Source organism: Amblyomma maculatum, chromosome 1, assembly GCF_055883805.1.
Source record: "Amblyomma maculatum isolate TAMU_Amacu chromosome 1, ASM5588380v1, whole genome shotgun sequence".
In the NCBI taxonomy this organism is placed as follows: Eukaryota; Metazoa; Arthropoda; class Arachnida; order Ixodida; family Ixodidae; genus Amblyomma; species Amblyomma maculatum.
In genome coordinates, this window is record NC_139344.1 from 130,172,860 (window position 1) to 130,200,520 (window position 27,661).

The following is a 27,661-nucleotide window of genomic DNA, read 5'->3' on the forward strand; positions in this document are numbered from 1 at the left end:
CTTTCTTTTTTTTGGCATAACCTGGTTATAGCAATTAATTGGGTATAACAATGATATTTCGTTGGCACTTCAATATTGTTATAAGTGGGTTTGACTGTAATAACTTTCTGCACCTTCACTGCACATACTATTCTTTGTCCTGTACTGTCACAATCACAATACTGCGGAACGTCAAAGCATGTGGAAAAACTGCGTTCTGCACCATCTAATGGCACCATCCCGCCACACTATCACCTATAGCGAAAATCTCTCTATCGTCACCCCTACTTTGCACGTGTCGTACTACATTGGAACCGGCGTCAGTTGGCGCTTCGATAGCTGGCTAGCATGTGCTTCAGCCAATGTGATGGGTGGTTGTGTGCCGCTTTTCGCTGCAATTATGTTTTCTCTGCTACTCCTATAGACTTTGCCAGTGTAGTCATGAATTGTCAAAGCGAACACGCAGAGTGACCTTTATCAGAAAACCCCGAATGCCAGGACAACTAAAAGTTCCTGGTCAGCAAGAACCTTGGAATACCAATCCCTTCAAGAAAAAAGCAGTTACGCCAAACACAGCTGCAAAGGACCGTTCTTCACGACCAGGAGGAATTAATTATCCTAGCATTTGGAGCTTTGTTTCCCATACGATCGGCGTGCTTCCATTGAAAACTATGGATCAAAGAGCTTAACAATAAAAACTGGTGGGCAGCCACATGTTGTGACGGCAGAAATTTTAGTTATCAATTTGAGTTGCACTTTCAGTTTAACATTCATTGCTCTCACACAATATCTTTGAATTTCAATTAACAGTCAATTTTTCATACAGGGCTTCTGTAGAGTGAAGTCGGTAGATTGTTGTGCTAGGTGCTGTGGGGGCGGGGTTCCTGGGGGGTGGAAGCGAGGAGTGTAGGGGTGGGTGGAGGGGTGTGCAGAAAGAGGCAGCACCCTATATAGAAGGGGGGGGGGGGGGGGGGAAGGGGGTTGAAAGGTGGCAATTTTGGAGGGTGCCCATCTGTGGGCAGGTGGGTAGAAGGAAACTGCACGATATCTAGTGGGAAAATGGGAGGGGGGTGACCCATTTGGAGTGTGAACAATTCATTTATCGGGATTTACACGCCGAGTGGAGGAGGCTACAAACACTGCCATTACTGGCACCCTCCCCTTCACTCAGTCCCTGCGCTGGTGGCATGCATTTTGCTTCACCCATCACAGCGGCTGGGGCGCAGCGGATATCGAGGCGGCACCTGGCGCCGGTTCCGATCTAGTATGATGCGCCTAAAGAAGGAGCGACGATACAGAGATGCCGATGTCCTGCAATACTGTGATCGTGACAGTAGATTGTTCTTCAATGCGGTGTGTTTTGCCTTGATGACAGCTGCTAATTAAAAATGACATAGAACCTTTGGGAAAAATGCTCCAATAAACAAATTCCAAACATACTGGGAGCCACAGTCAATGCGCCTTTGGTACAGTATGAATTACCCATGAAAATTTATCATGCTGGTTGTAACATATGTTTACTTACATCCTTTGATGGTATATTTTGTAAAAAAAAAAACAAAACATGTATGGCAATATGTTAGGATTCACTGACATAGCCACTTGAGAAGTTATCTTAAAAAAAATCACTATAAATAGCAACCCGAGTAATGATTTCTTATGTCCTTTATTACAAGAATGAATCGTACCTTTGGATCAAACCGGTCATCTTTGTAAGCATCAGGTATATTGAGAATCTGCAAAGCAAATGGAGATGCACTAATGAAGAACAAAAGTCAATCCATAATTCACCATAGCATCTACTGAACATTACGTTCATAGGTAAAGAAATTCATGTTTTAATGTTTACAATTTAGTTAATTCATGATGTACCTGCCACATTAACAACGGCACATGAGCATGAAAATGCCACCAGCATTACAAAAGTTGAGAATGTCAGAAGTCACTGTTAACTGGCCTTTCAGACTTCAGTATGTGGATGCGTGTGCGTGAATGCCATGAAGTGATTTGAGAACAAATTTCTACACAGCATATCTGCGCAAAAACGTGTAAACAGAGCAGCTTTCAATGACACCATTGTAAATACTTGACATGATAGAAAAACAGCGCAACAGACGTGGACGGAGGTGAAGAACAGACAGGACGGGTGCTGAACTCACAACTGAAGTTTATTGAAAAACACAGATATATAACCCAGCCAAGCAGCACCAAACCGCACATTTGGTTTTGCGGTTTGGTTGGTGCGGTTTGGTGCTGCTTGGCTGGGTTATATATCTGTGTTTTTTCAATAAACTTCAGTTGTGAGTTCAGTGCCCGTCCTGTCCGTTCCTCACCTCCGTCCACGTCTGTTGCGCTGTTTTTCTATCATGTCACCATACCAACTCGCCCAGATGTTTCTTCTATTACAGTAAATACTTGAGTAGTTTTGTTATAACATGATAGCGTTAAAGGCCCTGTCCTGCAGAAAATCGAGTTTTGTTGATGTTGTGAGCGACAAAATCATGGGCATGGCTCTGGTAGGTGGTAGCTGGCAGGTGACATGGCCATATACACCGATTGACGTGATGTCATGAGACCATATGAGTAAGCAGGAGCTGCCAACACGGGCTCCTACTTTCAGATCGGCAAGTGAGATGAAAATCGAACCTTCGAAGGTGCCTGGGTGATGAGTAAGGCATGCTGCTCTTAGGCCATGCACGCATGCCTTTGCAGCTTGTTTAAAGCAGAGCTTTATAGATATCCACGTCGGGTGGTCTTTCATATAACTGGGTAGCTTATGACTATCTGCTAATGGACACGTGTGAGATAGCAGAAGCACAAATTAAATGATTAAAGATTTAATGAGTGACAAAGTGCACATACATGAACTAGCATTCGCAAGAAGGGCTATTAACAATATCACGTCATATCCTTATAAGCAGAGCTTAAGTGTTCCCAATTTTTGCTGTGCAAACAACTACAGGAAGCATAATGAGGAGCAAAATACTGCATGATACCAGATACTTACCTGACCAGTTGCAACCACCGACCCTGTGATACCAGTGTTAATAGGAAACCTGCCTTCATACGGACTGCAAAAATAAAGAAACAAGATGGAACCAAGCTCAGAAAGATACAAATTAAAAAAGAAGACAGCAAGGGATTTGTTACAGGTCAGTGTCAAATGAGTACTTTATTCAGTGAGGACCACTGTACTTTGTAAATTTCGTTAAGCATTGCCAGCAGGCATAGTTAAACAAAAAAAAGATTGGATCTGAGACATAGAAATGAAAATTATTCCATTCATAAAATTCAGAACACAAAAAGATGAGACAGTCAAATATTACAAGCCCAGTGCTGTGTGCGGCTGTGTTCCCATTTTTTATTTCCCATGATTACAGCACTTCCTATCATTAAAGTTCTGCCCATCTGTATAGCTGAGCCTTGCATGCCACAACTGCCTCACTGTGCTTTGTGATGACATCATCATTTCAATGCTCAGGTCAGGATTTGACATTAAGCATTCGCCATGTGAAGTTAGGCTGAAGCAGTTACTTAAGGTGGCATTCCCAGTATCATTTGTCACCCTTTCAATTTCAGTGTCTAACCACCCAAGAGAGCCTAGAAACCACTGCGGTAGGGTGTGCTTTGAAAAAATATTACACACCTGATGCAGTTATCACAGAATAAATGAATAATAATAATAGGTTCACAGGAAGGGAAAGGCGCAATATCTGTCACACTTATTTCTGTGGACACCTGAAGCACGCCGTAAGGGAAGGAAAGAGGGTGGGAGTGAAACTGGAAAGATAGAAAGAGGAGCCGTAGTGGAGGGCTACGGAGTAATTTCAACCACCTGGGGATCTTTAATGTGCACTGACATCGCACAGTACACGGACGCCTCTTTGTTTTGCCTCCATAGAAACACAGCGGCCAGCGATCGGGATCGAACCCGGATACTCTGGCACAGTAGTCGGACATGTTAACCACTGCACCACTGTGGCGGGGCATAAAATAAATGCCACTCCATACTTTCCACTTTGGTCTGTAATATTGAAGAGTCCACTTGTTGCCAACATTAGAGCAATCCACGTGACTGTCACGTTCATTATATGTGGCTTTGACTGCAGTTGCAACACAACAGAAATGTGAACAACATGCAGTAATGCAATAAGCTATAACCACTAAAGTGAGCTATTTTTTACTTTACCTTGTGCAGGTTGCCACATCCTCTCTGAGTGCATCTTTGGCCTCCAAGTCAAAGACCCGATGGAAAGCAGTCTGTAGTAAATATGAATAGTTTATAACCAACCACGAACAGCAGTATAAGTTGAACACCATTCGCCGAATGCCTGAGCACGGCGCTGTCGCTAAATGCTGCAGAGCCCTTCATTGATGCTGAATCGAATTGAAGACCCAGTAAAATGTAGCAGCCATTAAAATCAGAAAAGCGAACAGCCATTTAAGCTGAGAAATCCACAGGATAACTGTGGTGCTTTTATTTTATACATAGTAATAACCATAGTCTGTCATAAGAGTGCAACGGCTACGATTAGAAATATGAACAGCATAGCACCTATGTGCCATGGTATCACAGATGATTCTAGCGTGTTTTTGTTACCCCTCAGGTACAAGTGCGACAGCAAGAAATTTGAAAAGTAGAGAGCGTAAGTGCTGCATTATTTGGAAAGAAAAAATGTCATTGTCTTTTTGGACTATAGAGCTCCTTGTGAAAAATACATGAAAATGTCACATATATGCATAACGTACAAAGCACATAATCTGGTAGCAAATCGCATTACTTACAGCTTCTTTAATACCTATAGTTGCAAACAAACTTAACATATTTGTATTCCGTATGTGATGCCTCAGTAGTTGAGATACAGTGGCGGCCCAACCTCTGCAGTACAGTCTCTCGTTCAGACATTTATTAACAAATGACAGAAAAAAGTATACTGTCTAGGAAAACTTGCTATCCAGAACCGTTAAAGTTTTTAAAGATGTGGTAAGAACGATGAATGAAAAGCATTTATTGATGCCTTCAGATATCAAAAAGGCTGGCATGAACCTGTAGGCACAAGGTCTTAACAGCTTTTCTAGTGCTTCTTCTAACTACATCATTCTTAGGCTGAAAGGAACTTCACATATCTATTCTGGTTACTGAAGAGACTAATCAAAGTACTCAGGACCTTTTCCTAATCACTGCTGCTTGGTTTTGAACGCTTGTCCGTATTGCTTTTGTGTGCTGTTGAGAAGCCACTTTGGCAGCTGACTGCCACGGTGCTTCCACTTACATTGCGTGAGCAAGGCACTGAACGGCTGTAATTTTCTCAGAGCCATATGCTTTTTTCGCCTCATAGCACTTATTCATTGCAAAAGAAAGCCATTCTGGCAGCTTATATGGCCACTGCACTCTTAATCTTCGTGTCGCTTTCTCTTCGGTGGCAGCAGTAAAAAGCCTTTACAGCAGATCATGTCAGAGGCTGTTTCCCTCAGGCTCGGCCTGACAGTATGCCCATGTACTGTCATGTCACTTTTATTTTTATGCTTTATCCCATTGCACTCTTGCACTGTGCAGAAGGTGCCTTGGCAAGTTACTGTTGCTACTGCATGCTTATATGCTGCACAGTCCATGCCAAAGCCCATTCATGCTCCACGTCGGCTGCGAAGCGTATCACTTAATCTTCTAGAGTTGACAAAATAATGATTGTACTTGATGGGAAACTGCATTATCGGGGAAAATAATAACTAGAAGAAAGCAGCTGCATGGGACTTTTTTACTGGTCGTGGTATCGGCCAAGAAATCTTATGAACCAGGGAGATATCAACAAGGTGCTATGGTACGACTTGCCTCCTTCCTGGATTTGCTACAACCATCCCACTTTCTTTCGTATTATCAACAATTTACAAAAGGCAGTGCCCATGAAAAAAAAAAAAAAAAAAGAAAAACGAGATTCTCCTGTGCTTTCCATGGTTTTCTCAACTACCGCTGACAAATGACCTCTCAATGGCCTCCTATTGTTCTCACTCTTCTCCATACATTTCCTTAGAAACCAGGACTGCAGTATGATCAGCATGGTCAAAAATGGTATCAGCCATACATGCTTGGCTTGCTGCTTGCACTTTAAAGACAGCAATCTGCTTCATAACTCACTGTCAATGGAAAGATGAGACTCAAGTGCACAGCTGTCCTGTAGAATAGAAATCAACGAACAAGGTCTAGTGGACACAGAAACACTTGTTAGAGTCTCAGTAATGGACGGAGGATTTCACCCTTTGTGCAGGTTTCATTTCATTGTTTACACCTGGCTCCTCTTTATCATGTGTAGACACATGGTTGCCTCTGACTGAAGCTGGGCCACCACTGAAACGTTGACAATAAAGTCAGTCCAATTTACATGCGAATCTACTCTTCATTTGAACCTATATGTGCATACGAGAACAGAGATCATGACAGAGATGTGGTGAAATGTTGTCACGAGGCTGTTCAGTTCATTGCACCCACAAAGAGTGCATGTGCTACATGAGGTGACCAAGAACGGAGACACTCACTTTTGTTTCATGGTCGACAAGCAGCACTTGACAGCGCTCGCACTCAAGCAGCGACTGCATGTGTGTCATGATTCGGTACACCACTTGCTCTATGGTGCTCTGCTCTTCAAAAACCATGCGCGCCAGGTCCAAGAGAACCTGCAGTGAGTGCAGCAGCAAGGTCTCTGCAGAAAAAGCTTTGTCCAGAGCATGAGCTAAAGGTAAAAAAGACTTCGACATAAAGTTGTAAGCATGAAAAAACCTTATGTAGAAGCTGTATGGAATTGCTGTGAGCTGAATCTGATTACTATAGTCTATACTTTGAAAGAGATGAGGTGAACTCTGCGTCTCTTTTTCTATGCTTAGCACATGCAGATGGAATGCCTGGTATTATAGCATTATCAAAGAAGATGTATTACGCAGGATTTTTACACCAAATTGTGATCCCTTACTCAATATAAAGAATAACTGATATGAGGACCTTATCCGTGGTTGCTTGAGTTACAAAGGGCATGAAGTGGACAGAAAGAAAAAAAAAGTTAACGGGTCACCACATCAGGTTCTCATCTTGTCGGAAACATTTTAACGTGCTGCCACTACCTTACAATAAGTTAAGTTCCCAGGTGCAAACAGAATGTGGGCTTGTGCCACTGCAAAATGCATGCAGCAGCATCAGCATGCTGAAACGTTATAGAGAGTCGAATTCCAGATGTGTCTTCATGTGCTGGACAAAGCATCTTTTGTGAATTCTGAGAGCTCTAGCAAGGAATTCAGCCAGCTCTCCTAGAGTGTTTACATTTGCCGTTGGAGTATGCCACTTATGAAGCAGGCTGTGAACAACACAATCTGAGTGTGATAATGTAATTGGCATTAATGTTTTTATGCTGCAAACAGAATTGCCACTGCATGGTAGTGAATAATACAACATGATCAGAGCAGGACTTTTACAAGACAACTAGGGGAAGAGTTAATATCTGCCTCTTTGAGCAATGCAGCATTCCATACAAATACACCCTTATCTGTATAGGAAGATAACGTGCTCACATTCAGAGGTGTGCATTTACTCCAAAGTGGCTGTCCTATACATTGTTAGTGTAAATTTGTCTACTAAAGCTCCTGCACTAATCATGCTGCATTATTGTATGGTATGCAGTTTCGTTCACCTTGCACTGCAACTTTTTCACCACGCAAATTTCGTTTACTGGTGGTGTTTTATAGCCAGTTTTAGTAAATTCTATAGCATGCTGCATACTACATAAGCATGTGCAAAGCAAATTAACAGTATTTTTTTTGAGAACATGAAGCACTTAGCAGTGACCTGTTTGCTTTGGGTGAATTTCCTATTGTTTTTGTCAAAAGTGTGGTTTTGTTATGTTTATTTTAACGCCATATAGTGCATGCACTAAATTCTATTTTGCGAAACAGTGCATGAAGTAGTACATTGCCTGTTGTTTTTGTGAAGGCATATTTTGCCAGCAGTAGCACCATTTTTTTTTTTAATCCTTCAAGCGTACTGTGCATCTTCGAAATAGAAGTTATTTCCACGATTCTTAAGTGTTTACCTAAAAACTCATGGCAGTTTGACATTACAATTTTAATCAGTTTTAACAATTTATATGAAATTTTGTACATCAATGCAAAAACTTAACCACTAGTATTTAGCCCTGGAAGACTGGCAAGTTGTTTTTTTTTTAAGGCTTGTACATACTACTTAGATGAAAAAATATTTTAATTGAAAAGGTTATACACAAGCAGTGAAGAAATGGAACTTCTCAGCTAAAAGAACGAGGGTATCTGCTGTTGCAAAGAGCAACTTGCACTAGAAAGGTCTTTGAGGTTTACTTCTCCAGTAACAATACAGACATGTATTGCCACTACCTTCATCGTGAAATTTAATTTTAAGTTGGAGTCGATTAATGGCATACCGAAGACTCATGAACGACACTATCCAATTTTTGTTTTTAGTAAAACTTGATTCTACAGCTCTTCCTGGGTATGTCAACTGCTGCTGCATTTAAAAAATTTGCCACCCATCAATTCAGACAAATGACTACTACACTGAAAAGGACTTCATGACATTGTGAAGAGAGTGGCAGCCTAGCTTCCAAGATTGAACCCTGAAATCTCTGTTAATGCACCACAGTTTATTTGCAAAACCAGACAATGACGGTGACACCTGCGTTTCATTTTCTGACATTTCCTAGCTTGTAAAAGCTCTGTGTTTAGGTAAAATATCATCTCTGCTGTTAGAATGCTCTAATCTATTGATACAACCCAAATTCAATTTGTCATACCGTCCATTTAAACTGCTAAATAGTACATTTATATTTGAAAAGGTTTAGCTACAAAATTGTATGTAAACAATCGACATTATTTCTGGAAAGATAGAGTGTTTTTTCTTCCTTACTTTTTAAACGTACGGAAGGAGCACAAGATTGTGGTTACTTGTCACGCTGATTGCTACAGCAGCTGCACTGCCAAGGCCACAAACTTTAAGAGAACACTGAAAAGTGCAGCACATTTAAACACGTGCCTTCGTAGCAGCAATTCTGGATTTTGCACGCTTTCACAGAGGGCAAACAATTTCATATTAAGGGCGCCATTCAAAAAGTATTGACATGGGCACTTTTTTGTTCTTCAGCTCTCCAACTGAAACTTTTCATGAGTCCCTAGAGATTCAAATTGGTTATACTTTAACTAATCATCGTAAACCAGAAAAACATGAAGTAAAATCACCTATGAGATGCTGAGCAACAGCCAAGAGCCCACATACTGCTTTATTTTCATTCTAACAACATGCAATGGTTTCCTAATTATCAACTATCAGCATGTAAGACTCCCCATTACACAATCCCACGCTTCAGAAAAAGGTTTCCAAATGATTCCAATTTAATCATAAAGTGCACTTCCATACCTGATTTCTCTTGTTTTCTAGTTCGGACCGCTCATAGAGCTGAGCGTTTCGCAGAACAAGGCCGCAGAACTGCAGGTACTCCGAGAACACCTGAAGCCAAGAATTCACAGTCAGCAAGAGGACCACGTCAAACGAGTACAAACTTCAACAGAACTCCTTCAGTGGTCCTTCACCACCTTCATAAGGACTGTAACTGACACATCCACATATGAGAGATGACTGAGGCCTTGGGAGCATTTTCACCTCTTCACCTGTTCTCCAAACATGGTTTTTGCCATCAAATGTACAATACTGCCCCCCTCCCTCCCCCCTTACTACTATACACACTCAAACCAGCAAATTTTTGATCAGAGTTTCCGTTACTTCCAATTCCTTTAGGCGCTTGATTTGTTTATTTTTTTTTATTTTATTTTACCAGACAGTTATTTTACATTTCAGAAAGCGGTGAGCTGAAATGTGCTGCTCTATAATGGGTCACTGCATCTGATGAGATCGATGTTGAATACTTCCATTCACAGCATGAAATATTTATTATGTCTACCTTTCAGCACTTGTCATAAGAGGCCTTGGTAGCAAAACATTTTAAAACATTTTAAAAGTGCTCCCACAATATTTAAATTTTACTATGAATTGATATTCAGATACCCTTCATAACTAATTGCAGAAAGTGGCAGTATTGTCACGGAGTGGAATCACCTTCCTTCGGGTTTACGTCAAACAAAGAATTTCGTGAAGGAGTTGGAGGATTTTTTGTATGGCTCCTAGTGTTGGTGTTGTGATGAATGCTAGATTTTATGCCTTGCAAATGACTAGCGGCTGTTGCTACTAATATTTTTGTGGCTTTTATAGTTTGGCTGTGTGCCCCTCCTGCTCGGGCCAAATTTATGGCTCACAATATGCACAAATAAATGAATAAAGTGTCATATAACTTGAGCCTGGTTTAAATATGTATTGGTACACGACATATAAGGTACACCATAGGTGGGTACACCATAGGTGGGTGCACCATAGGTGGGTGCAGCTTATGCACATTAGACACAATGTTGGCCCGTCTGTAACGTAACTCAGGTGGGTGCAGCTGAAGACATATTGCTGGCGCCTCTGCAGAGTAATGCAGGTTATTTTATCATTCTGTCCAATTAGGTATTTATTCAAGCGTAAATAACTGCAATCTTGAATTTCAAAACTAGAATAAAGCTTCCAATTAGAAAGATATATGGGATCCAAGAAAATATCCAGTCCAGCAATTTTCAACCTGCAGTTCACAACATATTGTTCTTTCCTGTGTCCTAGAATCCACATAAAGCCCATAAAATTCAAAAACTCTATGACTGCCCCCTTGTGCACCATGGCAGCAGAGCTTTCGCACCTGCAGCTCATGACTGAGTTACACACCCATACTGGTCATTTGGTGCTCAAAAAGTGAGAACGTGGCAGCATAAGATCTATGGGTCAAATTCCTGCCAGCAGTCCGTTGCACACCCATCGGTGTATATTTTCTCTTTCTCTGAGACTCATCAAAATTTCGGGCCTCCACACCAGACCCTGTAGTGAATTACATTGCAGGTACTGGCATCACAATTTTAATTCACTGCTTTGATAATTAATGAGACACACATTCAGTAGGAGGATTTTCTGAAGCTGAATAAAAGATTTTCCTTGAACTTAAAACTAGATTATATCATACTGTGTCCACCATTTGGTAACTAGCTAAAATACAAAACAAACACTTTGACTTGCTCTGTACAAATGACTAACAAGTCATCAGTTGCATCCTCCAGAAGGCACCAGCTTAATTTTAAATTTCAGCTCGTCAAACAAGGGCCACCGCATATATATTCATATGCGGCCTCCCATAGCCCATGATGACAGCACGCCACAATTCACTGCAGGGCGCATGGTCCACTTGGCAGTGGTGTACTCTGCACAAGTGCCCTGCTCCTCACAAGCCACATAGCAGAGAGGATACACTTTGAAGCTTGCCTTTTCATCGTTGCTGTTGAAGACATCGTGCTCATTTTTGCCTTTTTTGTTGATGACCTGAGCAACTCCAATGACCTCGCCATCACGGTCGAAGATGGGCATGCATAACATGCACCGTGTCCGGTAGCCGGTGCGAAGGTCGATGCTCTTGTTGAACCGGGCATCCTGCAAGCCACATCATTTGGCATACATCACACTACAGCCTATAACGACTCACATTTTACTGATACGGCACTTTCAGGATGAATGCGAAGACAGTGAGGTAATGATGGGAATGGGGTGAAAATTGCAAATTGTTTAGTTTTAATAATACACACGAGTAATAGTACACATAAGCCTGGCATACAAAAACCAAAGTGATAAATGAGGTAAAATGATTGATTGATCACACCGGTTTAAAACTGAGCACCAAGTACATGTTTCCCAAGAAAAACTAATATCTTTTCTTGAAGCTGTGCTACAGGCTGTCACTGTTACACCAGCCAAATTTGAAGACAAATACACGCTGTAGTTTACTCTGAAAGCAGCAGTGTTGGTAACGCAATTATCAGGTTTTATCAGGAATGCCAGCAAGATGCTGTATACTGCACTGTACAGGTAGGTCCTTTTACATAAATGATCATAATAAATTGGGAATGTTAACCTACATGTAAGATATTTGCGGGGGTCTAACGCAGTACTGTCCGGGACGCGGGTAGTTCGCACCCCGTGCCGGTGCCCACGCTCCACGTGTGTAACACACACACACATTTACGTTCGGCAGATGCGGACAGCGCGCTTTTACGGCGCGTCGGCTGCACCCACTGATACTAATTATCTCAGAACCAGCAGCGAAGCAAAGCTAGGTTGTGGGCAGCGCAGAAGGCGCGAATACGGCCGCGCTTTACTGAGGCGCACATGAGAGCGCTGCAAGCTGTAATCGTGGCGCACTCAGGCGCGCGGAGCACGCTGTCACGTGGCTAATTATTAAAATTCGCGGGCTTTCATTACTGTCAAATATTAATGGGTTTTGCTAAGGCGACCTCATCCGAACAAGCGTTCAAAACCACGTGTGAAAAATTTAATAATTTATCAATGATGACTATAACTATTCAAGTGGGTGGAACGGAAGAAAATACTAGCTGGTACTTTGGTTCGGTTTGGTTTGTGGGGTTTAACGTCCCAAAGCGACTCAGGCTATGAGAGACACCGTAGTGGAGGACTCCGGAAATTTCGACCACCTGGGGTTCTTTAACTTGCACTAACATCGCACAGCACACGGGCGCCTTGCTTTTCGCCTCCATCGAAAAGCAGCCGCCGAGGCCGGGATTCGATCCTGCATCCTTGGGAACAGTAGTCGAGCGCTTTAACCACTGTGCCACCCCGACGGGGACTAGCTGGTACTTTACATATATCATTCTGAAGTACACTTAGGTGGTTTTTTACATTTTAACTGGGACACCTCGATCGTATATCTGCTCAGTGCCTATGCACTGTGTCCGGATTGTCTTGTAATATAACCTATCGGCCACTAGCCTTTGTGCCGGTGGCAATACCGAACTGACATTTGAAGCGCAGATATACTTGCTAGCGATTGAGCGCCCGCACCCTGTACAACATACGTCTCATTCTGACGTGCTCCCGAAATGTCATGTCAGTTCGATCTTCTTCATCGACAGTGGGAATTAAAACTTTTGGATTCTGCCTCACAGCCATATGGCAAAAAACCACCCGCCGAGGCAATGCATATCCTATCCCGTGCGCGTAGAGCAACCGGAAAGTTGGAAGCCTGTTCGATCCACTCCCGGGCAAACGACGACATTTTTAGGGAATACAAGGCAAGAGCCCAGCTCACAGTTCAGCCTTTTGCGCGAAAGTTCGCCATCTGCCCATTACAGGCAGTGGGAACATGCTTGAACCAAAGGTGTAACTATCCTTACGGATGATGATACAAACGTGCGGGATGAGGCCGAAATCAGCCGCAGTTAAACGAACCCTTGCTTGACACGAACGGGGCGGCGTTATCGTAGGAATACTTATTAGGGCAAGGACACTGCGCCTTGGATAAAGCGAAGAACGTCTACAAGCTTCCATGACAGTTGTGGGGCTGACAACCAACCTCTTGCAGCATAGAAGAAATCGCAGTTTGCTGCCAGCAATTTCAGGTTTCGTAGCAGGAGAACATGCGTTTTGCGGCAAACGTTCTAGTTTTTGTAAAAAAAATAAATGTTTTTCAGAAAAATTCTGCCTCTTCCAGTGCCTAAAAAGGGGAGTTGAAGCAGAACTTCCGTTTTTGGAGGCAGCAAGTTCAGATTTTTACTGTGAGCCCTATGTTGCCGCATATGGACGACAAACAGCAGAGAGCATTCGGCAGCAAAACCTTATTTTCAGCACAATGACACCGCTTTAGCTTTGGCAGTTCGTTAAAGCTCAGTATGAAAATTTTCATGATTTAAATCGGTCACGAGAGTGGCAGTCATGTCCAAAGGCCTTGGAAAAAGAAATTTCTACAGGGCCACTAAAGCGCGATGAGGCGAAAACCATTAGAGCGCGGTGGATCGTATCCCTCCACTACGGCATCTCATGGTGAATTCCAATCGCAGAGCAGGAGCACTTCCAGAGCAACGTTTTCTGCTCCTTTCGGAGCAATTGTCTTCCAAACGCAGATCCGGAACACGGATCGCGTCTTCCAAACGCAGAACGGGAGCAATTGCCGAGCAAGGGTCGCTCCGCGCAGCAGTCAAAACTGCTCCGCCGAAATCGGGGGAACCGACCGGAAGTTTGCGTGACGTGACTTTCCGAGCGACGCTTGCGCATGCGCTAGCTAGCACATCCATTTCCGGTGGCTCGCCGCGTTGGCTTCAGAGACAACGCGCCGCTCCATAGCAGACGATCAGTATTTGCCGCCGCCATGGATGGTGATTCGCGTCGCGCTCTTGCGCTCGCTTTGCTTGAGGACAGCGAGTCGGAGAGCAGCAGTTCCGACTCATCTGTCGAAGAATCAAGAATCAACTATTTATATGTCCATCGTCCGTGTAAACTCAAAGCCGCGCACGTTACAGCTCGGCTCTGGAAGACTGCAAACATTCGGTACGTGAACCGAAGTTTTCTTCCATATTAAAGAAAATGCTGAAGGAGTCTTACCGTGTGTGTCCGCGCTCGGCTCTTCGAGCAAGGAGGATAGGCGATGCGCAAAACGCCGACAACGCCGCCTGTCGCCAAAGCCGCAAAGCGTAGGCGGGCTCGGTTGGGCGCTGTTCATGTCAGCCTCTATGCGCGCGCGTCGCGTTTTCGTCTTTGGTCGTGGTTTAACTGATATAACGCCGCTGTCAATCTTTAGCAATGTCCGGGAAGAATTGCTGCGTAGTTGATTTTTCAAACAGACATAAAACCTTGCCAGGAACACGTTTGTATAAGTTTCCAGTGATGCTTCACGAGAACGACGGTGGCCGTGAATCGTGGTTTTTCGATGCAGAAAGCAAGCAATCGCACCGAATGACATTTGTTCAGGTTAATGCCATTTTTTTTCGACGCGCTGCTACACGACCAAAGCTAATGCCATTTCCAAAGTATGGTAACTGCGATTGACATGCAAATGTTGGTGCGCCTTCAATATGTTGCGAAGATCACTGCGCTGTAAACGAAAGCAGCCTTTAAATTGACATTCCTGTCTTGCATGCCTTGCAACCAACCTGTTGATTAGGACTATCAATTACGAAGTCAGCGGCAATGTCGGCGGCGTTTGTTTACGAAAGGGCACGGAAGGTGCACACTTCTGCGCTCGACTGCGAAACGCGTACGAGTTTCAACAACGCGTACACTTTGCGCACTAAAGCAAGTGTCAAGATCAACACGTAAAATAGGCAGTATCTAGTGTACTCTCCGAAGGCACTTCTATAGAACCTTCGAGTATCGCCCTATGGCGCAGCATACTACAGCCCCGTTGAATCCCGTACGTTTTCACCAGATCGTTCGCTCGGCGTATTAAGGCCCGTCGAAAAATGCCCTAGCTTGGCCTCATCAAGAAAGCATATGGCAAATTCGTGACGCTTGCCACATCGGATACCGCGAGCTTACCGCAACGACGCTTCCCGCGAAAGCAGCCGACGACGGCGCTCTGGCCGCGTGCTAGGCCCTAGTCGTCGCTATGCCTAAATGCCTAAACGGTTTCACATCAAAGCCGTAGCTGGAAGCGCTTTGGAAATAGTAATTTTTTTATTCCTTCATCAAATTAGGCGCTTATTATCCATAATCAACAGAGCATGCGTTTCTGAAGGTGGCGAAAGAAATTTGCCGTGTCGGCAACTCGGCGCCGACAGACCGCGGCAGCAGGAGCGACCTGTTCCGCCCGCGCTGGGTGCGGTGGCTACGGATTGGCTGGCTGCAATGGGTGCCAGTTTTTTCTTTTTTTTTTTTTACGATGGTATTTGGCATATTTCACAATCATCACAAGCTGCAAAATTATAGGAGCACAGTAGCATTTATTGCAGGTGGCACGTTTGTAGTTTATTTTGGGTGTATCTTCTCATCGAGTCTCTGGCGTCGAGATAACACATTTCCTCGTTGATCGCATTCGGATGAGTACCTCAAACTCATTCGATACCTAAGGTCGTTTTCATCGAATGTCATTATATTTTCTCGGGTAGCAGCAAACAAATATCATTTTGAACGAACGTCATTCGATGGAAAAGGTATTAAATTTACCGTGTGGCAGGGCTGAGTGATAACTATTGATAACTATGTTTTTAGTGTTTTCTGCTTGTCATTGCACCTTCCATGAACACTTCTTGTTTAAATTTTGTTGACTCCGCTACCGGGAATATACAATACACATTAGATTTGTTAAATGCTTAGCCAGACAATCTTTAGCGTGCATTGACATCGCACAGCACACGGTTGCATTTTGCGTTTCGCCTCCACTTAAACGTGGACGGCGCGGTCGACTTCGGTTCCGATAACTCGATCTTCCTCAGTAGCCTGAGCCGCTGCGGCAGGTTATTGAACAGACAATTTCCAATATGCGTCTTGAAACTTGCCATGCAATTACTTTGAAGACCAGAGCCAGTGTTCTTGTTGGCTGGCAAGATTACGAAAACATAACATGTCGCTGTACTTGATATTCAATCTAAATGTTCTAGAGCTTGTTATAAAGCGCGCTGTAATTCTGCAGTTGGGCGCGAGGGTGATACAAATGAAATGAACATGATATTACAATAATAAAATAGGATATAAAGTTTAGATCTAATATGCTTTTGGCTAACCTGTGATGCGGCTTTTCAGATATGCTGATATCACATTCCCCCATGAAATTATCTACCCGATCTGCCTTTTTGACGACGGAATACGTGAAATCCATGCCGTACAGGCAGTGGTAAAGCGCAAGCATGAAAAATCTGAACTCTTGCTACAGGAGCCCAATATGCGCTATTTATCTGATGCTCAGAATTTGCAAGCTCACTGGCTTTTCCTGCGGTCGCACCGCTACGAAACTGCTCGCAGTTTCGAAGACGCTACCTAGTTTTCTGTAGCAATTTATTGCATGTAAACGAAGCAAGCGTGTACCATGAAGCAAAGAAAGAGCATTGGTTCATAGGTCAAGGAATGAACGAATTAGGGTGGCGTTGTAATGAAAGCGGGGCACCCAAAATGAGCTGCACTTCGTATATATACGCAACCTTGTTTACGCCAGTCTGCAGGAGACACTTGATGAATATGGGGGCGATGCAGTTTCAGACGGCCGTGATATCAAACACATGTCCGCTATTATAAAGGGCGATCCCCTTGCGCACACTGTCACCGCGGAAGTGCCCGCGAGACGCGCACAAACGGCAGATCGCACGCGCGCACCACGGCCAGGTTTGCCGCATCAGGCCCGCCTCGGGTTCCGACGGCCGCCGCTAGGCGGCTTTCAGTGGCGCCCCTATAGGCGCTGCGCATGGCGTATATAATTGCGTAAACGGCTGGTGTAACCTCCATATCAAAGGGAAGAAAAGCTGCAGGCTTGCAAAGCAGACGACGCGAGCGCACGAAAAGCGCGGGCAAGTGCAAGGAATGATGGGTACTTTCTCCGTCTCCGTTTGCTCGCGAGCGCCACCTACTTGCTCCGGCCAGAGCAAGAGTATTCGAAACGCAGAGTCTGGGAGCGTGCTCTCCGCCGGATTGAGGCGTTCTGTGATGGAGCGTGCGCGCTGCTCCAGTTCTGCGATTGGAATTCGCCATCAGTCTCCCTCTCTTCTTTCACTCCCACCTTCCTCCCTTCCTTTATGGCGTGGTACATGTGTCCGTGGAGAATTGCGAGAGATACTGCCCCTTTTCTATCCTGTAAATCAATTTTAAACACCGCTAATGTCTGCTGTACTAACGCCCCATAGACATCTGGGTCTGCTTCTGTTTGCTGTGTGGTGCGGCATTCGAGAAAGCGGCAAATGAAAGGTGCCGCACGGACGCCTGGACTGGGCACCAGGCGGGGTTAGCTTCGTATATGCATGAGTCACCTGGTGGCGTCGTGACCTGTCTTGACGGTACATCTCGCGCTCTTTGTCGAACAGCATCAAAATTCACCGGCGTTCTATAATTTTACAGCAAAGGAAAGGTGCAGTATCTGTCACTTTGGCCCAGTTGGTAATGCGCTGGGCTGGGGATCCAAGGGATGCAGGCTCGATTCCCGGTGAAGACAAGGTTTAATTTATTTCTGACACTCGCTCTCGAAAGCGTGACACCTGTGCTGACAACCTTCTGTCAACAACGATGAGGCATAAAGGCTTTCGCCTTCATACACTTTCCATGAACGTCGGACAGCTTCAATTTCAGAAACTTTCAGGAAATTTCTCAAATTATGCTCCGCGTTTTTTCAAGCGGCGTCAGCAGCATTGCTAGCGGTGATGCAGTCCCATCATTGTAGTGACGCGAGCGCTTACAGCCGAACGCGCAATAACGAAACGAAAGAGAGCTGGTGTGTCCCGTGGGGTACACCTGCGCTACCTGGCTCCGAGGCCTTGGTTTCAGACTTCCGCTTTTCTTATCCAATGCGGCATAAAGAAACTGTACAATTGTGCTGTATGAAAGCAGTCGCCGCGAATGCACCACTGGAGTGCTCGCGTGCGATAGCTGCTGGCGCCTGTTCACAGTCTTCGTTAGAGTGTTCACTGCATTCACGTCCACGGTCAGTTGCGTTGTGGCCAGTGGCGTAGCTAGAAATTTTTCTCGAGGGGGCTGGATGTTGCAGCTCAGCCTCCTCCGTATCAAGATACCTATCACCAACCTGTCACCTCTCAACTGCGCAATAAATTCTGCATGCCGGGATGCAAAGATTGCGCAGACAAATAGCACCGTCCGGGGCCTTCGTTCCAGCGAGCATCCTGCGCATGTATTGTTTCAGACAAAAATCGTTTGTTTAATTTAGCAAATACAGAACTAAAAAGTCATCATAGCTAGTTTTCCAGCCATACAATTAACATTAGTTCGAATACGTAGTCTTCCTGACGGACCCGTAGATGAAATGGTTGCCTGCCCTCTCTCCAGTGTGCTTATAACTTTGATTATAATGCAGCATCTACACACTAACAAACTGAATTGTTCCGAACAAACGAGAACTCTTAGCAGACCACTTGGACAGACTTTCCACTTGAGGATGCATAGCGGCTAAAAGCACCCGAGATTCAGTGCGAACAAGAGGCCCGAGAGGGAGAAGACAGCGCGGTGTCAGAAGATCGAGTCTGGCCTGCGGAGGCTGCGCATGTGGCGTCACGCTCCCTCCTAGCTTTTATTATTATTATTATTATTATTATTATTATTATTATTATTATTATTATTATTATTATTATTATTATTAGCGTCTCTCATAGCCTGAGTTGCTTTGGGACGTTAAACCCCACAAACCAACCTATTATTATTATTATTATTATTATTATTATTATTATTATTATTATTATTATTTCTCCATGCATTTTATCTCTGTGTGCTTTGTCAGCTTATCTGATAGTATGGCTTGTCTCCTTTGTTTGGTCCAATGAACAATTTCAGAAAACTAAATGCATCTTTCGCTTTTTTTTTTTTTCGCTGAAATCTCTTTTTGAGAGTGAAAAAGACATACTGGAGACAAAGTCCAGATTGCTTTCTGGCTCTAGTGGTGGTTTTGGTCTGCGGTGTATGACAGTACGAAAAAATTTCGTGGGGGGCTGAAGCCCCATAAGCCCTCCCCCTGGCTATGCCTTTGGTTGTGGCAATATATACGACGCTCTGCTAAATGCTGCACTCCCGTGTTCATTTCCAGCCTACTATTGTCACGCAGCCGCTTTTACTGCATGCCGGCGATACAAAGGAGGCGCGTAAAGGCTGAATTTATGCGAGATCGCGCATGGTGAAGCTAGCGAGTGGTACTTAAAAATGCCGCAGTTTTTGACCATGCGGTCTGCGGAGCAGGAACATCCCTGTTTTTCAGACTCGCCCCTTAGACGGAAACTTGAGGCCGATGCGCCTAAAATCGGACAGAAGACTCTATTCGCAAACTATTCGAAATTTCGATTATTTCCATAGACATACTCTTTTGTAAAAGAGTCGAAAAAACCATGAGGTCTGCGGAGCAGGAACATCCCTGTTTTTCAGACTCGCCCCTTTAGACGGAAACTTGAGGTTGATGCACCTAAAATCGGACAGAAGACTCTATTCGCAAACTATTCGAAATTTCGATTATTTCCATAGACATACTTTTTTGTAACAGAGTCGAAAAAGGAGTGCGCAGACAAGGCGCATCGGCTTCAGTTTCGCCCTCCCCGAAGCTTTTCAATGACCTTTTGGCGCCGGTGTGGCGCAAAAATGGTCGCCTTTAAGTGTATGACGCGACAGCATAGGCTCCCGTTTTGCAGGCTTCCCTTGCGGATCCATGTTTGCGTCCTTTCACTTCGCTACTCGCTTCATCAGCAATCTTTTAAGGCGAAAAGCATTATTGGCTCATACTGTTGGCGTTCGTCCGGTCACACAACAGCTGTCAATCAAATGACGTCAGTCAGAAAAATAACAATCCAGACATCACCGGGAATCGAACCTCCATCCCTTGGATCCCCAGCCGAACGCTTTGAAAAAAAAAGAAAAAAAAAAAAACCAACTGCGCCATGTCTGGCGAAGTTGTTAATGTGTTCTTTACCGGATCCACTGGATATACTCCGACGGAAAAAAAAAAAGCGTCGGGTCAGTCCGACATACTACCTTAGCACTGTTCGGGTCCGTCCAAAGTATCCTAGAAAAAAAAAAAAAAAAAACTATCGGGCCAATCCGAGGCCAGTTATGGAAAAAATGTACGGGATACCGGAGCACCGTTTTAAATGTTTAGGCGACACTGGGCGGCGATATTATCATGTCGAAGGCATGCGCTTGCTGATGACGCATGCGCGTCCAATATTCGCCTGAATGACTCCTGAGCGCTTGTTTCTTGTAAGGCGAGGCTTTTTCCGAACTTCGTGGCTACTGGTCGCTTTTGGCTTCTCGCGCCACCGTGCACGCTCGCCAGCAGCCATGCGGTCCTCTCGTTCGATACTCGAGGGGATCCTGGTCTTGACAATATTTTTTATTTACTCATAGATTTTGATGAAAGTTGCACCATTTATGCAGCTTTTTGTGCTGATTTCAAATATGCACATTAATTTTATGTAAGCCATTTAGTTCTGAAGATATTGAGCAATTTATGTTCTTTGTTTGGAGGTGAGCTGCCAGTAAAACTACAGGAGCTATAATAAAAACTGACGTACCAATCAATTTAGAACGCACAGAGAATGCAAAAATCAAGATTGAATGTCCTGGTTCCATTTTAACCAAAGTTACAGCTTGTCAAAGTTCAGAGACCAAAAAGCCTCCTTGACATTCCAGAAAACATGAAATTTTGAAAAACTTTCCATATTAAATACCACGAATTCATTTTTATTTTTGCACTGTACATGAGTTTACCTTTCTGGTGCAAAAGGAATTATAGCAATATCGTAAGTAGAACCAGAGATATCGCACCTCCAAACATGTACTGTCCTCAATATTTTGATTTTGAGAAATTGAGGAAAAACGTGCTGATAAATTTTTGAAGCACCAAAGCCAACAGTAACTCATTAAAGTTGGTTCTGACTAGCTCCTGATGCCAATGCATCATTTCCCATCGATATAATTCGCCCTCAAAGAATGAAACTTCCGGCGAACGGAACGCATGTTCCGGAGGCCGCCACCAAGACGAGCGCGTTTGCATCGTGACCTCCGCAAAAGTTGGTGCCAAGTTCTGGCGCGCGATCGCCATTCTCACGTTCAAGCAGTAAACGCAGTCGGCCTGCATCTAGTGATAAGCGATCGCTGCTCGTCTTGCACCGCGTAGCATTCAGAAGAAAGTTTATTTCGACAAGATTTGGGATTCCGCGCAATCTTCTTTATGTTCCGCGTGTCGCGGGACGCTGCTTCGCGACTGCCGCTGCGGTTGGTCGCGGCATTGCCTCACAGGGCGATCTATCCCGACGTGGAAAGCTGCACTTGCTCGTCTGCACCCTCATGGTTTCGTACGCAGCAGATCGTGCCGCTCCTCGCTATCGCACTGAGCACGACCGGCTATGCTACGCCGTTATCAGGCCATCGCGGACTCGACGCGGAGCGTCCGCGCTTCGACATTGATTGCAGATAACCAGATGCAGCGATGCGGCGCCCCCGGCGCGTTTATCTCCTCTCGCTACTTATTTTTAGGCTAGTAACGAAGCGGGATCTCAATATTGCGCATTTCGCGTTGTGGTTACGATGAGGGAACGGCGCTAGGCCAACTAGGCCTAAAGACCTTTTCAAAATGGCGCCGGACCGCGAGCAGTCGACGCCGCCAGCCAAGCAAAGCTCGCCTTTTGCTCACGTGCGGTGAAGTCCAATAGCAGGGCGTTTTTCACGCAATTTTATTCCTTTGTTTTCCGCTTCGGTGGGCTCGCTCATGGTCACCAACCGAGATATAGGAATGGCCTGAATCGCGATCTTTCGAACGACACCAAGATTATGCCCGCGGATCGCGTATTTCTCGAACTGCGGGAGATCGAAATTCGGCGCGATTTGACCTCAGTTTAAAGAGCCATACGCGCAGATTCTCGTCTTTGGAACGCTGTAACACGCAAATTAGGCGATATTTTTCAACGAAACTTCGGAGATAGCAGCGGAAAGATCTCAGAATCTCGAAAACGAGAAGATTGAAAATCCGAGTTTCTGACCGATTTTCGGCTGCAAAGACCCGGGTCCCCCCTTAATTGACTTATTTAATTAACTATTTTAGTATTTGATACATTCAAATGTCGTGCCAAGCCAGTGGTTAATGAGACAATTTTCGCTTTTACTTTTACATTTTTGCTTCTAAAAATCACCTAATTAACTTACTGACCTAATCATTTTTGGGATACAACATTACGTCACCCTCTATCGATTGACACCACTCATTAATCTCTACCACTTCTCAATTACTCACAACTGCTGCGGACACGTTTCAGCGAGCGCTTTTAAGAAAGGCGATTTAAAATAGAAAAATAATTAAGCACGCGACGGAAGTCAGTTACTACAAATAAAAAAATATATTAAGTAGTTAGCTATGTATTCAGCTCTCAGAAAAAAATTTCCGGGATCTCTGCAGAATCTGCACTGGAGAAATACATAAGCCTGAGCGTTGCTGTGTTTTCTGCGTGATGTTTCAGCGGGATTCCGCGAGTGACAGATAGTGCGCCTTTAAACTTTGAACGCCGGTGAACTTTGATGTGTTCAACGGAATGCTGGTCGTGTTTGACATGGGGCGCGCGATGTACACTCATCCAATTTTTTAACGGTATCACGCGAGCGTCGACCGTTCGCTTGATCAGCGCCCTATGACGGAATGAACCAGCAAACTCGCCGAGAGTTGCCGCATGCGCCACGATGACCGTCGTCTGCTGAGCTGTTTCAGGAGCTGCGTGCAGCCCCCGGCCCTTTTCTTCACTAACAGCACTACCTGGCATTCCAGCCAGCCGCTAACACAGCGAAGAGGGTAAGAGAGATTGCTGATAGTAGCACTGTAAGCATTCTCAATGGAATGCAAACAAATTTCACTATCTGCATTTCACGCTTATCAAAATCGTGGGCCACAGCCATATGCGCAAACTGCATACAACACAAGAGCAAACGAAGGATCGATCGAGAAACACTCAGTTCGTAGGTTGCAGCTGGGTGGCACGTGGCTTCTCTTGAATATCGGGAGCGTGTGCCAGCATATTACCATATTACAATCAAAGGAAAGGGACAGGGGTTGCGCGCAGCTCTTGGAATAGCCTAGCAGGCGACGGCCACAGTGACCTGGCCTTGGTACGCATGCGGCAACTCTCAGCGAGTTTGCCGGTGAGTTCTGTCATAAGGTGCTGATCAAGCGAACGGTCGATGCTCGCGTAATACCGTTAAAAATTTTAATGGGTGTACCGTGTGCAGCAGCAACTCTCAGGCTTTCGCATATCTGCACTGTAGGTTCTGCAGTACTCCCGGAATTTTTCAGACTGCTGTTGGTTGATTACCTCTCTTTACACTCTTTTTAACCATTTCCACCCATTTGTGCACACCACGTAACACCCTTTGGTCGTCGACATTACCCCTCCCGGCTATTTCGATGTCAAATTGACTTAATTGGCTCCAATTAATTACTCAACCCACATACACCTCCCGATATCTAATACGAGATATTTTGATACTCTATCCGGTGCAACCATTCTTTTTCTTATAAACTCATTCGTTCGAACGTAATCGTGCGGACAAGCTCGTGATGACAGGAAACCGAAAACACAGCCATACAATGCTTACGCATTACTAACGGCCACGTGGTTGGCGTTGCTTATCCTTATTTCTGCACCCAGCGATAGAGCAAGAGCTTGCATGCTGCGGTATACAGTAGCGCAGGCAGTTGGAATTGAACAACGTGGGGACTGCAACACGACTCTAGCGTGTGCACTGAAAACACCGTGTTTGCACAAGGCTTCCTGCCCACCTCATGAGCTCAGTTTCAGTTTCGCGCAAAGAAAAAAGCACCCCGTTTCCTCAAGCAGCGCCATTTTAAGGAACGACTTTGCTATTTATTTATTTATTTATTTATTTATTTATTTATTTATTTATTTATTTATTTATTTGTATATACTGCAGCCTCGTTGAGGCTATGGCAGGAGTGGGCAAACAAGGAAAAGTGGATCAAGAAAATACAAACATATAAAATCAAAGAAAATACAAAATTGCACTGGGAAGCAATGGCCGTCAAAAATTCTTCAATGGGTAGCGAGCGGACGTTTCCAGGCAGCGAATTCCAGAGTTCAATGGTCAGAGGAAAGAAGCTGTTTGAATGGTCTTGCCTGGGGCCACGATCTCGCCATGTTACATTAACCACCAGACTTTGCTAACTCAAATTTAATGAGTAAACTTATGAAAAGCCATCTAGTTAACCTTTTAACCTGACTTTCTAAAAGGTAATGTCCATCGCGGATGACAGTTTGTCCCTTAGCAAATTTCCTCTTTATTTCGACCACATTTATTTCGACCACAAGAATTTGTTAGTTTGACGCACCCCGTATATGGCCCCTGTCCACAAGACATTACAGCTGTTTAATAGCATGTTGACGCATCATAGCCTCTGCTTATGAGCCATTAAGCACCACGCAACGCACACACACACACACACACACAAAAAAAAAAAAAAACACAGCATGGTTCATGTCATGCTTTTCTTATGCATTTTTGATAGACGATAGCTGCACCTGATTGTGTATTAATATATTTTCTCTGTAATAAGGAGCAGAAGAAAATGCTTACAATTTTGAGAATGAACCAGACGGGACCCGGTGCGCTTTGTCCCATGTGGTTCGTTTGCAGCTTTGTCCTCATTTTTTCGTCTGCTTCCCAAAATGCATTTTGGACTGACTCGCAAACTATAGGCAGCACATAAGAGCCATAGGAGCAGCAGGTGACGCACGTTGTAGCAGTCGGGTATGTTGACGGACTCCTTGCTCTGGGCCACGTAGCCGACGATGCCCGAGCCCCAGGGCACCCGCACCTCCTCGTAGCCCACCTGGTCGAGCGTCGAGCGGCACGACACGTCGAACAGCTGGCTCACCAGGCAGCGACCCACCGGCGAGTCCCGGTCACCATGCACCAGGAACAGCGAGCACCGGTCCGCATCCGTGATCACCTGTAGTGAGTGGAGCACCTCTGCAAAACATCCAACTCCAGGGTTCCCTCACACTCAAGAAAAAAAAAAAAGAACAGTTGGAGCTAAAAGCTGCTGGCCTAGAATGCGGTCCTGTCTTCAGCGTGACGACCTGCTTGCCAGCTGCATTTTGTTTAGACAAGCAATGGTAGAAACGCCACGCGTTGGCCAGCCATTCATTTTGTTTGTATGCATTGTGCTGCACAGTTAAGATGGCATGGTAGACCAGTACAAGTGAAAATGTGTTACATCTTATGTGACCCCGGTGAAGCCGAGTTATCTGTATGTGACCTGAAAGCACAGAAAACTAAACCTGCGTGGTGTTACTTTTATGAACCATTCTAGCAGTAACTGCATAAAATGGGTTTGTACCCCTTCATCTAACTCTATTTTGTAGTGTGACGCGCTGCTGCCTGTGCAAATCACAACAGAATACAGACCCCGAACGGTTCCGAGTATAGGTAACTTCTAGTTCTATATTCACTATTCTATGTGCCGTCTTATATTCCTTTTGTCTACCACTCTACTATACACCTTTTCATTCTGTGTCCGACTTACACGGTAGTTTCTGCAGCGGGGCACACCCCTTTTTTTTTCGTATTCAAAAAAGCTAATACCACCGCCGACAACCCAAACTGAATTCCCCAACTAAAATGTCACGAATCGGATCGGCAGAAAACCTACAAAATCTTTTAACCCGCCTTTAGTTTCTTGCTGCCGATCTTCTGCAGATATTTATGGCGACGGGGTGCAAAAAAAACAAAACAAAAAAAAAAAAGCTCGTACTCTGCTTTGGGGCGAGTCAGTGTACTCGGCGAGTACACTGACTCGCCCCAACGGTATATGAGTTGCCTGTGGTCGCACTGTCACGCTGTGAACTGGCGTCACATAACCGATCTCTACTACCTCACCTAAAAGAACGTCACCACGATCGGTCATGTGACGAAGCGCTGACGACACGCACGCGCGTGCGCACGCACACACACACACACACACACACACACACACACACACACACACACACACACACACACACACACACACACACACACACACACACACACACACACACACGCACACACGCACACACGCACACACGCACACACACACACACACGCACACACACACACACGCACACACACACACACGCACACACGCACACACACACACACGCACACACACACACACGCACACACACACACACACACGCGCGCGAGCGAGCGAGCGAGCGAGCGCGCGACCACGCGTTTATAAGGCGCAGTATCTGTCACACTTCTTCGTGGACGCCACGTCGAAAGGGAAAGAAGGAAGGTGGGAGCTAGGAGAGAGCGAGAAGGAGGTGTCACAGAGAATAATTTCGGCCACCTGGGTATCTTTAACGTGTACTGACATCGCATAGCACGCGGAAGCCTTTGCGTCCATCCAAAGGTGGCAGCGTGGCCATCCAAACGTGGGTCGGGTTCGAACCGGTTCAGCAGCCCGGCGTCCTAGCCACCGTAGCTGGGCCATCGATTAGATTTCGCCATAAGAAACATCGCTCGATGGACCTCCGCACAGCAAGGCTTTTCCTTTTCTGCTACTTGCCTATCTCAGCGCGTTCGCATGTGTGAAGTTTTGTGCCGGCACCATCAACGACCACAAATACAAACGCAGTGGAGGCACTGCACGAACGATCACGGGCACGAGAATTCGAGCCCAATCACGATGCTGTACGGTATCGCTGGCAAGGTGTGGAAAGGAATGAGTTTTCCTGACCACGATAGCTCGCTAGGTAGGTGACTGTGTGGTGTCAAAATCCACGGGGGCCGCTGTTGGCTTTTCGTGCCGATCTGACATCATCGAAGCACGTTCTGCGGTTCCGTACTTTGTCCACCTACGCTTTTGCTTCAGAAATATCCCGCGTTCCAAGGGATCAGCTTGCTAATGAAAGCTCATTTCACAAACGATCACGCGCAAGGCGAAGTTCCGCTCGCGCGGCAGCTGCACAAGCATGTAAAATGAGCCTTCGTTCGCAGTCTCTGAGCGAAAGATGGACGAAGCTACTGCGCGTAGCGCGTCAGCGCGAACGACACTTGACACCACGACGGGACGACGGT

At 45.1% G+C, this 27,661-nt stretch overlaps 1 protein-coding gene across 4 annotated transcripts in view; it reads right to left on the reverse strand.

Annotated features, from left to right (window-relative positions):
- The window catches only part of Pde11 (Phosphodiesterase 11), a 475,368-nt gene that overhangs the window by 36,957 nt on the left and 410,750 nt on the right, over positions 1–27,661 (reverse strand). For all 4 annotated transcript variants that reach the window (XM_084588987.1, XM_084588988.1, XM_084588986.1 and 1 more), the window contains exons 5-11: positions 25,332–25,547; positions 11,387–11,551; positions 9,404–9,493; positions 6,511–6,648; positions 4,169–4,239; positions 2,987–3,050; positions 1,668–1,715 (exon numbers count right to left, since the gene is read on the reverse strand). In XM_084588987.1, the coding sequence (XP_084445113.1) occupies positions 1,668–1,715; positions 2,987–3,050; positions 4,169–4,239; positions 6,511–6,648; positions 9,404–9,493; positions 11,387–11,551; positions 25,332–25,547 (792 nt within the window). The remainder of the gene's footprint in view (positions 1–1,667; positions 1,716–2,986; positions 3,051–4,168; positions 4,240–6,510; positions 6,649–9,403; positions 9,494–11,386; positions 11,552–25,331; positions 25,548–27,661) is intronic.